At 42.9% G+C, this 16,294-nt stretch overlaps 1 protein-coding gene across 1 annotated transcript in view; it reads right to left on the reverse strand.

Moving 5' to 3' along the window:
* LOC133504349 (rho guanine nucleotide exchange factor 26-like) overlaps window positions 1-16,294 on the reverse strand; it is a 31,478-nt gene that overhangs the window by 2,047 nt on the left and 13,137 nt on the right. The window contains exons 12-14 of the mRNA XM_061826503.1: window positions 12,245-12,454; window positions 1,682-1,752; window positions 1,470-1,574 (exon numbers count right to left, since the gene is read on the reverse strand). Coding sequence (XP_061682487.1) covers window positions 1,470-1,574; window positions 1,682-1,752; window positions 12,245-12,454 — 386 coding nt within the window. The remainder of the gene's footprint in view (window positions 1-1,469; window positions 1,575-1,681; window positions 1,753-12,244; window positions 12,455-16,294) is intronic.

Genomic DNA, 16,294 nt, shown 5'->3' on the forward strand with positions numbered 1-16,294 from the left:
TGTAATATGTACCCTATTTTATGTTAAATCCTCTCATCTAATATTGTTTAGAGAAGATTTTTCATGACAAATACGAATTTTCAGGGGCGCTGCCATTTTCGCGAGTCACATGAGCTACGTGGGTGTATGTGACGTCTACCGTGCCATTCCAAACTGGATTACATGAGACAACATTATGCCCAGCGCTGATTTCTCAGATTTATCCTCATCTGATGAAGAAATAGTTATTGTAATTGCTACCACCGAAGCTTGGCTCGCGGCCTGTCGTCGGCCGGAGCTCGCTCATCAGGCTCTGCGTCATTCCCGTTCCAAGAACCATCCGCAGCTGCCAGCCCCGAGCTCCCGGGGGCCTTTGTTTACGCACTTATGTCGCGCGTAGGCCTCCGAGACGTCAGACTCAGCGTCGTTCCGCCCGAAGAACCATCTGAATATTCAACATTAATTAAAGCCACAGGTTCAAATCTATATGGAAGTATTCGTCCGTCTTCCCGATCAACAGATACTGCTATTTCTTCATCAGATGAGGATAAATCTGAGAAATCAGCGCTGGGCATGATGGTGTCCCATGTAATCCAGCGTTTGGAACGGCATCACATACGCCCACATCAATCATGTGACTTGCGAAAATGGCAGCACCCTTGAATATTCGGAATTGTCGATAAAAGTCTTCTCAAAACACTATTAAATTATTTGAATGAAGATTTAACATCACATTGTCAAAATAGAGTACATACTACATGACCTATCGGATACACTCTTCATGCAAAGCACTGGATTTCCCCTTTAATTTAGTAACTCAATCTACCCAATAAGCCTGTACGCTACCAACTGACTTAGTTTCTTATTTACTTAACTAGTAACCAACTAACTCCTAATTAATAACCTACCTTCCTAATCTACCTATGGTTGTCTATACCAATTTACTTACCAACCTAATCTACTCGATTGAATCTAGCCGTAGTAGTGCTTCTACCAAATGAACCTGCCTATGACTAAGCTACTTGCCTCCCTATTTTCCTAATTAACCTACCTACCCACTACCTCCACCTACCTATTTTATCTGCACCTGCAGCACCCACCTAAACAGTGCAATAATCTCCTAAATGAACCAACAAAATAATCCACCTAGCTACTTACTGTATCTATCTCCCTACCAACCAAATTTACCTAATAGGAATGAGACTTTCATGTTCATAGAACAAGATGTGTTGAGTATTACAAAGATAAAAAATACAGTAGAGCCTTTGATGGGATTCAGAAACCCCTATAGGAAATAATTTTGAAATGTTTGCAGGGTCAAGCTGGACATCATAAAATCTTTAAATGTATAGGCAATATTTGAATAATTTGGATAGGTCATTGGTAGGTAAATTGTAGCTATAGGCTGGCTCAAGTGACCATTGGGGGTGGGGCTTGGGACATTGTTTTACCAGACACACAAATATTGTTAATTTAGTGTAGTTTCTTACCATCCTCCACCGTCTGCGAGACGAGCACAACGTCGGCAATCTGCAGTGACAACTCATCCGGCTGCTTGGCCGTGTACGTTCTGATCACCTCCACCTGCATGGCGTCTTCAACGACAGCAACAACAACACACTTTATTCTCAAAGCCTCTTTTTGTACACGTGCGGCCACGTGCGTTTTGGCTAAAGGCCACATGAGGGTGCAATGGTCTTACTGGTCCTGTCCTGACTCGTGTCTTTGTTGACGTTGTGGCCCAAGGCGCTGATCCACCGAGCACGTTCGTTCCTAAAAGACACACAAAAAGGAATTTTTGTTTGTTTTGAAACAATTAGTCAACTGGAAAACAATACATACAATCTGGGACCTTCGTTTTTGTCCCACTGCAACCCTGTTGCTATGTTTCATATGTCAGTGTGACCTACAACAATGTTTAAAAAAAAAAAAAAGCACATTAAAAAAATCAGGCATGCTTTAAAAGTGTGGTGATTCAAAAGATAATTGTCATTTGACATTAAGTATGATCAGATGGTTGAGACAGTCATAAAAAAAAACTGTATGTCAACTTTTCCCCCAGATAAATAAACATGCACAAATTTAACTCTGCACATTAGGAAAGCAAGTTGGATCAGATAAGGTTATCTCCACAGAAATCTTAAAGACTTATTGCCAATTACAGAGAACTTTTTGATTTCGGCTGTTGCTGTTGAGGATGCCACCCAAGAATTGCATTTTCTGTCTACTTGGGCTATCTTTGTCCGATACATACATGTTTGTACATTAGTTGTGGGGAAAATACTTTTTTCACGGCAGTGTATGCATTTACAGTGTGTATATATATATATATATATATATATATATATATATATACACACACACATACAGTATCCCTTTGCCCATTCGCAGATTTCTCCCCCAGCCATCCGTCCATTTTCTTAGCTGCTTATGCTCACAAGCGTCGCAGGAGTGCTGGAGCCTATCCCAGCTGTCAGTGGGCAGGAGGCAGGGTACACCCTGAACTGGTTGCCAGCCAATCGCAGGGCACATGGAGACAGAATCAATCAATCACACCTAGGGGCAATTTAGAGTGTCCAATTAATGTTGCCTATTTTTGGGATGTGGGATGAAATTGGAGTGCGTGGGGGGAAAAAAAACCCACACAGGCACAGGGAGAACAAGCAAAGTCCACTGGCGGGGCTGGCATTGAACCCTGGATCTCTTTTTCTCTGGAACAGTGAGGCCAATGCATTACAGCTGTGTCACCATGCCTCCTCCATAATGTACCATATTTTCACAACAATAGGTTGCACTTAAGTCTTAAATTTTCTCCTAAATAAACATTGCACCTTCTATTGTGCACACACCAAGTTCCAAAATCTGTACTTCATTGTCGTACTGTGTAACCTAACACAAATGCATTCCAAACGGAACAAAGCTTCTTATTCTGTCATGTGTCATACCTCAGAGTATTTCACATGCCTTTTTTTTCATTTCCTGCGGATGAAGACTAGTAGAACCACACAAGAGTAACCATATTGTCCATCGCCTCGTTAAAAAAAAGATAATTATCTCTTTTAATACAGATTTGACCCCAGTATTAGACGGTATAGGTGTACCTAATAAAGTGTCTAGTGAGTGCACGTGGGGAGCATTGGGAGGTACAACAAAATGGGCCCCATTGAGAGGATTTGAGTAGCTCAGCAGGTTTTGAGACAATGGAGGTTCGCTGTCACGCCGACAAATTGTGCTCAGTCTCAGGAGGCTATTTCTCTGTCCCTCTCGTCGGATCTGTGGGAAGAAAAAAGCGACGGGCGGAGCCACGCAGGTTTGCTGTCCGCGTAACTTTATCTGTCGATTTCACCTGTTCCCACCGAGGGGTTCGGATCTCATGACTCAAGAGAATTGAAAGGGATAATTGAGCGTGAGTGTTTTCTGGGCCTGACTCCGAAAACATGAAGGAACATGCTGACCGGAGTAATGCTTGCAAATCCTGTGAGTCAGCCTGGATTATTGTTTTCCAAATTGTACACTTTGCTTTTTGATCCTGTCGAGGAAAACTCAAGTGTGCTTAAGTGTGACTGAATGCAAATACTGTATTGGTTCCTTCCTAGGACCTGAACTAAATCAAATACAACCTCTGTGAGTAAATGCAATTGATTTGTCCCCCCCACCCCCCAATGGAAATAAAGGAAATAGTATCTGTAAAATAATCTGTTAAAGGCTAAACCTGTCACCATCATAAAAACCTTAACCCTACGGGCAATTTTCACAATCCTTGCCATGTAAGCGTAAAAAAACATCGCACTTTCATCACGGATAAGGTGTTTGTTTGGTGAAATTCTGATCTTGTGGAGTTGAGTTCAAATTGTTTAGTGTTTTATGACGAGCCATCAAACTGTAAACCCTTTCTCTGCCCACCAGCCAAAATGTCATGTCATTATCCAAGCCGCTTATCCTCACAAGGTTTGCGGGAAAGCAGGAACCTATCCCAGCTGGCTTCGGGCGAAAGGCGGACTACACCCTCAAGTGGTCGCCAGTCACTCACAGGGCAGATATCGACACCATCACTGAGCGGGAATCAATCCCACGCTGCCCGCAGGCGTGCGTAACACTACACCATCAGTGACTCTCCACAAGCCAAAATAAAATTCAAACGTTTCACAATTAAGCTATGTTGAACCTATCTTTTAGATAAGGTTCATATCTGGTAAGCAATTGGACACAATCTGTCGGTCCCTGTGAAGGACCCCTCGGAATAGCTGAAGTGACTCTAAAATGGAGACTGCAAACCAAAATGCCACACTTCCTGTCTCTTTTTCGAGGTAAGCGCTTGAGACTTTTTTGTGAGTCTGCCCATGTTAAACATCGGTACCAAATTTCAAGTTGTATGTGGAACTGTCTTTGGTGGCTAGAATATCAAAACATGCTGTAGGGTAGGTGACATACCATTCATGTATCTCTACTGAACTAGTGTATGATTAGTATGACTCAAAGTCTTTCGCCGCTTCAAGTACTGATCTCAAGATGGCCGCTTTGTAAATCATTACCCATCAGGGTCAAGTAAGCTACGACCTCGGAAGCGAGAATTCCCGGGAGGATTGACAAATGTGTCGGAAATGTAACTTGATGTCGATACACAGTCGGCAAAGGCAGTTGCTAGTCGATAAAGTGAGAGGGACACATGCTCACATATGCTATTGGGACGCAGCTGGACAATTTTTTTCGGGGGCGGGGGGACAGTGAGTGCATCGTCGTGGAGTACGGATGGAGAGCATGTGTTTAACGGGCGCTTTCGTGGTTATCTGTGGAATGTACATACCGTAAGAGAGTGTGTGTGTGTGTTTACATGCGCGCAGGTGCAAGGCTGCTTCGGTGAATGGCTAAAGGGCAAGAGAATGTGGAGCCTCATAAATCTATTGTCAGTGGATCTTCTTACACCCCCGTCCGTCTCTGAGCTCTGCGCAGCCTCTTTTCCCGGTCAGATAAAGAGTGATGACAGCCTTCTTCTATCCTTCCTTCCTCCTCTCTGTTCCCTAACTATCGGCGTGTTTGCCTAACCCTCACCGGTTGGCCAACCGAAAAAAGGGTCAAAACGCGTTTCCCAACGCTTGACAGAAACATGAGGTCTCTCGGCATGAAGGGAAACTCCCGTGCGCGGACCGCGGGGATGATTCTCATCAGTGAGGCTTCTTTTTGGCATTTGGACCGAAGCAGAGCGCCAAGTTGACCAAAATCCCAAATGGGCCACAGACCTCCGCCAATGCGGAATCATTCTGAGCCCGGTTGCATTCAGAATCATAGCAGGGTGTAGAATATATCAAATGAATGATCCAGATTCACTTTCGGTAGTCAGAATTTTTTTTTTTTATTATTTTGTGCCAGCAACAAAAACGATTCCACAACCGCCACCAATCATCGTTATATCAGCATATGGTGTATTTGTGGTTGAATGACTTCAGTTTTTGCAAACGACGCTAAGGTGATGATGGTAAAATGGATGTCATTGATATTTTTCCCAGATGTCGCCTTGTTGTGCGGGTCTTTGGGGTCCAAACACAAGCTTTGTTCTTTTCAGGCATAGGCTCCTGAGACTTTAATTTTTTTGTGTGTGTGCGCGATTGGGGATCTTCTCATGATCGACATGCTTACCAAAATTTCTGCTGTGAAGTGAAGCCAGGTTCAAAGGCTGAATTTTCAAACTGGTCTAGTTTTGAATGTGAGATCATAAACGCTGCATGTGACCCACAACTTCAACGTGCTGACGTTATGGAGATGGTCGCCTTGTATCTGTATGTTAAAAAATAGCTTTAGTGCATGTACTGTTTTTCACTAGAAGAATCACCTAGATTTTGTTTATAACTGTTCATTGAAATAGAAGTACCGATTTTTAAAAAAAAAAAAAAAAAAAAAAAAAACATTTGTCTGATTGAACCATAACTCATTGGAACCACATGTGCCTTCCGAAATTGAACAGGTACTTCCTTGGTCCGTGCCCACCCCCTCCAAGGGAAAAAGAAAAATTGCAAAAGAAAAGCATGACAATTGCGCACAGTAAGTGGAATCACATGGTGGTGAAAAAGCAAGATGGTCGCAACAGTAGCGAACGGCGCCTTCCTCTGATGCAGCCTGTTGCGTAACCTCCACTGTTGCGCGTCGAAAGCTGGACGTCTGACAAACAACTCTGCTATTTCGCTACATGCCTGTGTGTGACTGTTTCAGCCTACGCACTGACCAGAGAATGGGGGGCAGGGGGGGGGGGGTCATGCTAACGTGTGCACGACACCGAAACAAAAGAGCACAGAGGCCAGACAACAATGCTGGATCTAAACCCCCAAAAACATGCTCCCACTATTGTCATTCACTCTGTTCGAGTAGCAGTCCACAACATTTTTAGTGTCATCAATTGTAGCAAATTGCTATGCTATATGAACATTTAGGATTTTTACTGATACTGTGATTTTGTTACTGCCGACTCATTAAAATAAGCTTGATTCCAAAGTTTGGGATCCTTCCACTTTAAAAAAAAAATTGTGCAACGTGTCTCATGCAAAAGCCAAAACTGGCTTACACAACTACACAAGTACTGGAAAAATTGAGAAGTTTGATACTCTATCTGCATGGCCACCACTGAGGACAAGTCACTCACCACGCAAAGTCGCAACCCGCCAACGCTACACTCTCAGTCACTGACACCGATGTCACTCACCAGGTCAGGCCCCGCCTTTTAAAGCCACGCACATTCAAAGTAACAGATTCTAACGTGTAGAATGGGTGGATGGCAACAACAGAAATAATGCCCATGCTTCACATGCATAATTTGTATTTGTATTATGCATAAAGCTATAAATTTTGAAAGTGTATATAAATTAATCTTATAATTATTAATTAAATAATAAATTGTTACTGCTCGGCAGACCGTCTGAGCAGAAAAAAACACTACTTGATAAAGATCGGGTATTGGAAATGGTAGCATGGTATTTTGCATTTTTGGAAGATTTGAATGCTTCATTTTTGGCACATATTACGCAGTGCAGAGTTGGCGCGTGAGAATCACCGGCTGCGATAACCATGACCAGTAGGACTGCTGATATTGTGTCTTGAATGCAACTTTGTTTTTTGGTGGGGAAGTTGTGTTCTCTTCTTCTGTCTCATTATTTGATCTTTTTCCAAAAAGTTCCCCAAAGATGTTTTGTGATCATTTTTTGCTATCTAGTAGGCTAACTTTTTTTTTTTTTTTTTTTTTAAACTACTGTATCAAGTGACCAAGATGAGTGGTTTTACATTTGTACAGACCACAGGTGGACACCCTAACCCTAACCCTAACCCCAAAATCAAACATCGTTCAGGCTCTGATGCTAAAAAACGATATTTTCTGTTCAGTCTCTATGTGCACGCATCCTAATACCAAACTCGCCATGGAGCGAGTGGTCGGGGACGGCTGTGTGGGAGAACATGCTCTCTGTGAGTCGCTGTCCTCTGCCAGGTGAGCAGAGAAGCCAACAAGAAATGTCATGTTCACTGAAACAAATACAAATGTGGGAAATGTCACACTGGCCTTTGGTCCACTTTGGAGGTGTTGTGCAAGAGCTGTATCAAATGTTTTCGTGCTCAAAAAAGAAAAAAAACACATCTCCTTCGGTGTTGTGTGGCCCTTCCCTCTCCAGCAGTTGGACTGGATGGACTAGAAATCGAGTCGTGACAACGTTCTGTTTCGGTTTGGCAGTAGCTCAACTGTAAAGATTTCTTTTTGACTATATCCGAGGTTTATGTCAGTGGAAACTGAATTTAGCTGACAAGGATTTTAATTTCAGTTTGCATGTTCTCCCCGTGCCTGTGGGAGTTTTCTCCGGGCATGCGGATTTCCTCCCACATCCCCTAAAACATGCACTAATTGGAAATGCCCCAAGGTGTGATATTGGTGCGACTTATCTGTCGCTATGTGCCCTGCGATTGGCTGGCATCCAGTGCAGGGTGTACCCGACCTCCTGCCCGATGATAGCTCCCCTCTCGCAACTCTTGTGAGGATAGGCAGCTCAGAAAATTGATGGATTTTAATTACTTTCATAAACGAAAGACCATTTCAAATGCATCAACTCCACAAGTGAATTTGCTTTGAATTTGATCTATTCAGTGATTTTGATTTTACCTTAGTAGGATACTAGCGATGAAAATAATGCAGTGTAGTACGAAAGCGGCACATACAGTACGTCTCTGTCCTGGCTGCATGGACAATAAACCAAAAATGAAAATTAAAGACGCTTATTTGTTTAGTGGCTCACCTCCCAGAAACACACTGCAATCATCCTCTAAATGTTTGGCACTGTGTTAAGTTTTTATATTCACCTATTAGTTACTTAACCCTACTTAACTAGTTACTGCTTAACCTTTTTTTTTTGATGCTATATGTTTTTCCATTGCATAGCATGTATTGTACAAGACAGTTTAATGTGTTGTTGATAGCAGCTGTCCCATTTCCATTTGTTATTACGAGTCAATCACTATGTAATTAGCAACCACCAAATTAACCTATTAAGGCTTGACTGTGAAGCTACCATTAATTACAGGTGAATAATTCCCTGAAGAGAAGTTCTGAAGACACTGTTCATAATTACGAGTATTATGCAACATAAAATCCAGGTCTGACACACACAACACCCACACACACACTCATTTGTACGAGTATGCAAATGAATCCCTGAATTAATAAATGAAGCACATTCCAACTGATGTCAAATGTTAGTCAGCAGACACCTGCCTCTATTGAAAGTACCGTAATTTCTGGCATATAAACTGTGACTTTTTTCACACGCTTTCAACCCTGTGGTTTACGCGGTGATGCAGCTAATTTAGGCATTTTTTTCTAACGGCCGCAAGGGGGCACTCGAGCGGAAAAGGTAAGAATGAGATCGAATATATGTGCCGAGGAAGTGACTTTTACCGGTCCGGCCCTGTTAGCGCTGTGCTAGCGGGTTACTGCCGTGTCTCTGTGATTTTTACCAGTATGTTTTTTCTTAACCGGCCCCGTTACTGCGGCGGTACTAGCGTTAACCTCTCTGTCTACCATCTTTCTTTGTAAATATCTCCTCTTTCAATGTGGGCACACGGTATTTCCTTTACAAATGTACTGGTTGAGGCTTGTAACCAGGTGCGCTCTGTCGGCCGGGAATTACGGTACCTTTGACTAACCCCAAGTAAAGTAGTTTTGAACATTTTTTTTGGTTTAGAGAAGAAGCCTTCTAACACTGACTTATATTTGGAACTGTTCATAATTCCTTCCACCTTGACTCCAGCCCCACCTCCAGACTTCGACCCATGAAGTTGCCATCAGCATGTGCTACTGCAGATGTTTTTTTCCAAGCATTGATTCCAAAACCTTTTGGAAATATGGCCCCAAAAAGTGAACATAATTTCATCAGATTATAACAAAGTCCTGTAAAGTACGTGGGGAAATGAGCTCTTTTGAAATCATTTTTGTCTGATGAAAAACAAGATTCACTGATGGTATATTGGTACACACGCCTGCCTTTGGTGCGGGCAGCGTGGGATCAATTCCTGCTCAGTGATGGTGTTGATATCTGCCCTGCAACTAACTGCCTTTCGCCGGAAGCTACATGAGATGGGCTCCAGCTTTCCCGTGACCCTTGTGAGGATGAGCGGCTTGGATAAAGGATGGATTGATGAAAAACAGGGATGTGTGGAAGTTATACACTCACTGTATGTATCCACAAATCCATCTGTACTTCTCTACTGAGCAACACGCTGTATCTACCTACCTACCCACCTCTCCAGGTCGATTTATTTATGTAAGTCATAAAACACATATTCAAAAGCTAGAAATGAACTTTCTACATATCTCGATGATGTTTACAGGTTCATTACAATCTCATTAGAGAGACTAAGAAGTGACTACTTTCTTGTGTCTTGTGGGCTTGAGTCACAAACTTTAGAAGAATGGACATCGGAAGTGCGAGCTATTTTTTGACTAAAGACAAAAGATGGCACAGACACACGAGATGATCAAGACTGGTCTGAGGGAGGGAACCAATGTGTGTGTGCGTATGTTTGTGTGAATGGGGGTGGTGATCGTGGGAAATGGCCCATGAAACAATGGGACGCTGCTATGCAACCAATGTAAGAATGGAGTCTTGCCAGAATACTACAGTGCACACACACTGTGACATCCCAGTCAAGGCCCCCAAAACTCCAAGCTATCAAAGGATGAGGGGGTTTTCCATCACAACGCGCGGTGCACGGAGGGGGCAGTAACCCCTCATGTCGACATGGGCAACACTTGTCACACAATGCCCCCCCTCCTCTCCCATTGGGCCCCACACACTCAGGAGTACCTCCTCAGTCACTTTGTCAAACAGCTAAAAGTTAACATCAGCAGTACAAACTGCTTGACAGAAAAAGAAAAAAAAAAAAGCACTTTTTTTTCAAAAATAGCAACTAGGCAGATTCAAATAGTAGTTTAACATTTATGTATTCTTCCTCCCGGACACGAAATGTGCCCATTGCTTTTGACATTTTACTACTGACATTACTTCAAACATTTCCTATAACTTCCCTTATTTTAATGAGGAAAATTGATGAACATTTCATATTGCCAAAACAAATTCCTTGTGTGTTTTTGACATAATTGGCATATAAAGAGGATTCATTTTCATAACATTCATCAAAACTATAAACTAATCACTTTTAGTAGGGAATGCTCCAATATTTTCATGGGAAAAAAAACTGCCCTGCAACTGTTTATTCCGAAATGTGGGCTGGAACAAATAAACCCCGTTGGAAGCCAAATATATGACAGATCCCCTTTGTTTATGTCTGCGTTACGTAATAGGTCCAAACAAACCCTCTTCACTCTTACTGTACAAAAAGGGAGATGGACCCGGCGGTTCGGGTAACGTGCTTCCTCACAGAAATAAAACTAATCCAAATAAAAGAACTTCTTAGTCAGATGTATACAGTCATGTAACGATTAAAGCAGCTCATGTGACATATTTAAACCAGTGGGTTGTAATAACTGGGGCAGCCGGTTCGCCTCATAGTCCGAGCGAAGACAAAACGACTGAGCGCACTAATAAATTTTATATCCAAGGTCCCATTAGCGAGAGGTAGTAAAAGGTGAATGCCGGGCCGTGACAATGGAAGCGTAACAAAATATCCCTGCGAACCCGAAATAGGCCAAAAGAGATGAAAGCTCTTATTTTAGTTTCTACAGATGCTTTCAGACTAATTGAAAAATGCTGTTTGTTTGAACGCGGGCTCGGAATGAAACAAAATTGATTGCTCCACGTAAACACTCTATACCCGCTGAGGTTGCACGCTATTTTCTCCCTTTGGAAATCATGGGAAAAAAAATCTCTTCCAGAGTCAAACTGTTGCCATCACAACGTCCATAATATATGTACGGGCATCTTTAATATTTCAAATACAATATGTACAGTCATCTTCTTTATATTTCAATATTATCAAGTGTAAAATGAGTAAGGCTTTACACTGATGATCTCATCAAGTAAATTCATTTTCAAGTGAGGGTCTTATTGTTGTCCCTTTGGCGTCATCAACCTCACGTTACACACTATATTATCTGTGACTTTGAGTGAGTGCGTGGCTTTAAAAGGTGTGGCCTGACTTCCTCTGTGGCGTTCGAGTGAGTCAGTGAATGAAAGTGTCAAGTTGGCTTTTACATGCTCAAGGTAGCAGCTCGCTTCCAATTGGCTAACAGTTTTATGTGTTTATTTTGTTTCATTTTTTTCAATAAAGAGACTTAACAGTGTACCAGCGGCTGTGCCTATCCTTGATCACTTGTGGGGGCATTACAATAAATTGTAATTAGCGTGGTAGGCGATATTACTTTAGCTAACATCGATACTTTTTTTGGTGGCAATCGCGGATGTGCTGTGGTATGTTAGTCAGACACGTATCTTTTTTTAATCTAAACATTACATTCTCTTTCACGCACTCTTTCATGCTATCTCGCTTCTATCATGCCAACTTATTTTGACATGAACTGGTGCCAAAGTTTGCTTGTAATCAAACTTTCTAAGTTATTGAATGAATTGTTTCAGTGGTAAAAATAAGTGATCCATGTTACCATGCCATATGAATGCCTCAGTATGAATATGATGGTGAAGGTTTTCCCTAGCACAGATTTTTAACTGTCATACAACTATAACCACTGTAAAACATAAACATAGTAGCACTTAACACTCACTTTGACAACAAGTGACGACACGGATGTTAACGGAGTAGTTATCGTGTAATATGTACTCACAGTAACTCGGTCCCCAAGATCATGGGCACCTTTTCTCCGGAGTGGTTGCTAAGGAAACGCAGTCGGAAGACGTGGTTGGCGCCAGCTTGCCGTGAGCTCAGCATGCCCGCGGTGGCGCGGACGGGCGACAGGTTGACCTCCTCGGGCTGGCAGGAGCCCACCCAGATCTCATCCCTCAGGGCGTAGTCGATCACAGAGTAGCTCTCATCGCTGGGGACAGGAAAGAAGAAAAAATTATTCAAGCGTCATGCCCAAAAAGTGTCACTTCAATACAGTTTCCGATAGAGAACAACAACAACAAAAAAAGATGAATACATGAGTTGGTCAATTGAGAACTGGGAATATGTTGTGATTACTGCATAAAAAGCGTGTCAGACAGTGAAAATGGGGTGAGAGCACAGATTGCCGGGTGTTAAACTTCACGCCCCTGTTCCATCATAAACACATTCTGAGTCGACATTCTTTCCCCATTCCGTTGTACGCAGAGTTAGCTTAAAGAACAGTCGTCGCCCAACCTCCGAAGTCAGAAAAGTTGCCGTGTCCACTTTTTCCGTGTCGCTGCCCAGAATAGCGACATAGAAAAAGGCGGAAATTCCAGCTAGTTATTTTATTCAATCCCCTCTCACCCAAACATTAAATTAAGATCAGGTTTCTTGGTCTTGTAAAGTTTAAAATCCCTCTGAGGCTAAAGACCGTGAAGTTAATGATGGTCACCTCGGGCAGCTCATAAATCAGCAGCTCCATTATATGTCCCACTTTACAGCAGTTAAAATAAATAACTTAACCTGTTTCTTTAGCCCATATTTGCCACAAGTACCTGTCCCTGAGTGTAAGCTTTTGTCGCCGACGCTCAGTTAGAAACATCTGGAGCCAATTGTGCAACCTTACATGTGAAGCGTGTTTACGTAGCGGGCCGGAGAACGGGAGCTTAAGGCGAGCCCATGTGGGTTTTATCAACTCGAGACTGGAACTGGCGGGGCTGCTGGATGGGGAAGAAGCGTCACGTGAGCCGGCGAGTCCATTAAGGGAGCACGCACCAGCCCCGATAATAGGCTGCTCCAAAACAAACAAGAGGCCGTGGAAATGCTTCTGTTTTTAAACGCTTACTGAAAAACATCGACCCTCGGACTGTTGAGGGGGTCGCGACCGGTCACGGTCTGGAGGGTCTCAACAAGCTTTGAGTTTTGCTCAGCAACATCACCTGGCGAAGACCACCCCCACACGTCTCACTCACCCATTGTTCACAAATCAACTGCGCTAAACAATTACAACTCCTCTAAAGAAGAGAACAATAATGGCGGCGGAATGGAGAGGAAACTGATTAGCACACTGTAGATAGCAACAGGGGCTCCGTCCCTGCCCATGCAAATAATGTGCCCCCTCTGTAATTGCCAAGAAAAATAAAATCATCTGAAAACAAAACAAATAACCACGGGATCAGTTTTTTTTTTTTTGACAATCATGAAGAAAATGTCTGCAAAATTGGGATGGGGGGGAAAAAAGCACATAACCCTGAACTGTAAAAACCAAGGTGTGTAGGCTGGTCCAATTAAGTATTATTTCACGTCACTTTGATTCATCACAAGTGGGGGGTGAAGGCCGAAAAGAAAGATTTCTGATTGCTCCCCCATAAATATTCTTACACACAACTGCAGTATTTCTTTCTCATCACAGTTTACAGGACTGATAGCAATCCATGTAACATGCCTGAAATGCCATTGGCATGGCGGGGGTGAGCAGTGGCTGGAGGGGATTTGAACATGAGCACAACCTGCGTGGTTGCGTGCTGAGTTTCCCCACGTGCGTGGGAGGATAAAAGGTGGGTTGAAACCATTTAAGTCGCCTCATCTAATACAGTGGAACCGCCGGGGGTTAACATAATCCCTGCTGGAATCAGTGGCGGTTCTGAGGGGAGGTGGTGAGGCAGGGACCCCACTAACACTTTGCTTGGGCCCTCCTGTGGCCTACCCCTGTGAATCCCCGCCATTGACATAATGGAGTACCGAAGCCAATCCCAGCTAACTTTGGGCGGTTGCCAGACTACACCCTGGGCACATATCGCACCATCACTGAGCGGGAATTGAACCCACGCTACCCGCACCTATATCATTTCTTTTGTTCCATTTTGATATTAAAAAAATAATCCCAAGATGCAGTTGGATCAAAACGGAGCCAATTTGAGTTTGTTGAGACTACCGCATGATCAAACAAACAGAGGACGGCAATAACTAGGGCACAGCGTTGTGATTATTATGGGCTAGCGACTCCGAGGATGGAAAAGACATGAAGAATGGACCACAACAGTAGTGACTGTTCCAAAGATGCCAGTTTGAAGAAAAAAAAGAAATGAGTTTGGGGGAAACAAAGATGAGAGAGAAGCCAGCTGTTGTGGTTCCTTCGCCGTTACGTAAGTGTTCCCGCATGGTCCAGCAACTCAACGCTTTCCTGCTGCGTGACAGCCAAATCTGACACAAGGTCAGCTTTCCACTAAATATTCTCACATCAGATCCAGGAATCTGCTCACTTAAACAAATATTAAAACTAGACAATATTCGATCTTGTTGGGTGAGGAATTGATGAATTTCTTAAATTGAACAATGGCCTCTAAAAGTTGTATTAAAATTGATCTTAAACTAAACTCTAGTCCGCCGTGCTTCCCATGTGACGCATGTATTTCAACATCATTGAAAACAGTTCCAGGGGGGCTGAATAAAAAAATGCTTCTGTCCCAAATCTTGAAGGACCAATAATTAAAGTACTGGTACTCTTTACTCTCTTTTTAGGACAACATTGTGCTCGCTGCTCTGAGCCAAGATGGACCTTCCGATGCGTACTTCGGAGTGACCCGTTGATGACAGAAAGTCAGTCTAAAGTTACGTCTGTTCAGCCCATGTCTAAATCTGAGATACTGAGGTCAAGTTCAATTTCTTCATTTTTATAAAAGTACCTGCTAACCCTGCCACACCAGCCAAGAGCAGTGACAATCCTCCATCCATGCACAAATTCCTAGATTACGCATCGTCTTTTTCCACACAGAGACATCTCCGTCAAGACGTTTTTTAAAGGCAATGAGAGGAGCCATTTTGATTGGCTGTTTCACAGTTGCGCCACCCGCCGAAAATAGGATGCCATGCCTCGGGCTTACCCTACCACCTTGTGCTGCAAGCGTGTACCAGTGTGAGAATGGGTGGGTACATACATTGTGTCAATTGCATTTTCCCTTGTGGGGGCAGCGCTTCATCACAAAGATGCCCAATTACACTTGTCACACTTGTGCCGCATGCAGAGGACACATCGCCAGAATTGTATCCGCTGTGGATATGGCAGCTGTCCTTACCCTTGACTCAGACTCCCAAAATTATACGCACTTACTTTGTAACGATTTGAAACTAAAAAACTTGTTTCCCTGCAAAAAGCAATGATATCATACATGAGTTGTTTGTAAGCCAGCATAACCTCGGCTGTGTTTTTCTTTTGATCGACCGCATATGGCCAAGTAGCGTGACACTGCAGAACGAACCAATATTGCAACAGATTCTCTCATTCACGGGCCCATTTCCCAAAATCCGTCTTCTTCCAAACACAAGCTGGACTGCGCCGCGCCAAAGCCGTCTGCCTCTTCCAGGTCCCATTCCCAGAAAAACACCGTATGGAATGTTTCTTTTTTTCCCCACCCTTCTCGATGATTCTTAGGAATTTTGAGTGGGCCAGTTGGGGACAATCGATTCCAGGGAGCAACCGAGTGAGTAATTTAGGGAGACGTTTTAGGGTACGAAAATAAAGATGCGCAAATAAAAAGCACATTATTTCCAGGAAGTATGTCCTATCACAATAGATTTGCTGTTATTTTTTTGCTGACTCACTCAACAACAGAACATGTTGATGACATAGAGGAAAAAAAACATCTCATTAGCAATTGTCCCAGGTTCAGACACCCGAAGCAATACATTTATCTCATTAAAAAATTGGTTAATTTATTTATTGTAGTTTTTAAAATATAAGTGATGTAATTGTACAAATACATCTAACCATATTGTTTGTTTTACTATG

This window comes from Syngnathoides biaculeatus, chromosome 8 (assembly GCF_019802595.1).
Source record: "Syngnathoides biaculeatus isolate LvHL_M chromosome 8, ASM1980259v1, whole genome shotgun sequence".
Lineage (NCBI taxonomy): Eukaryota > Metazoa > Chordata > Actinopteri > Syngnathiformes > Syngnathidae > Syngnathoides > Syngnathoides biaculeatus.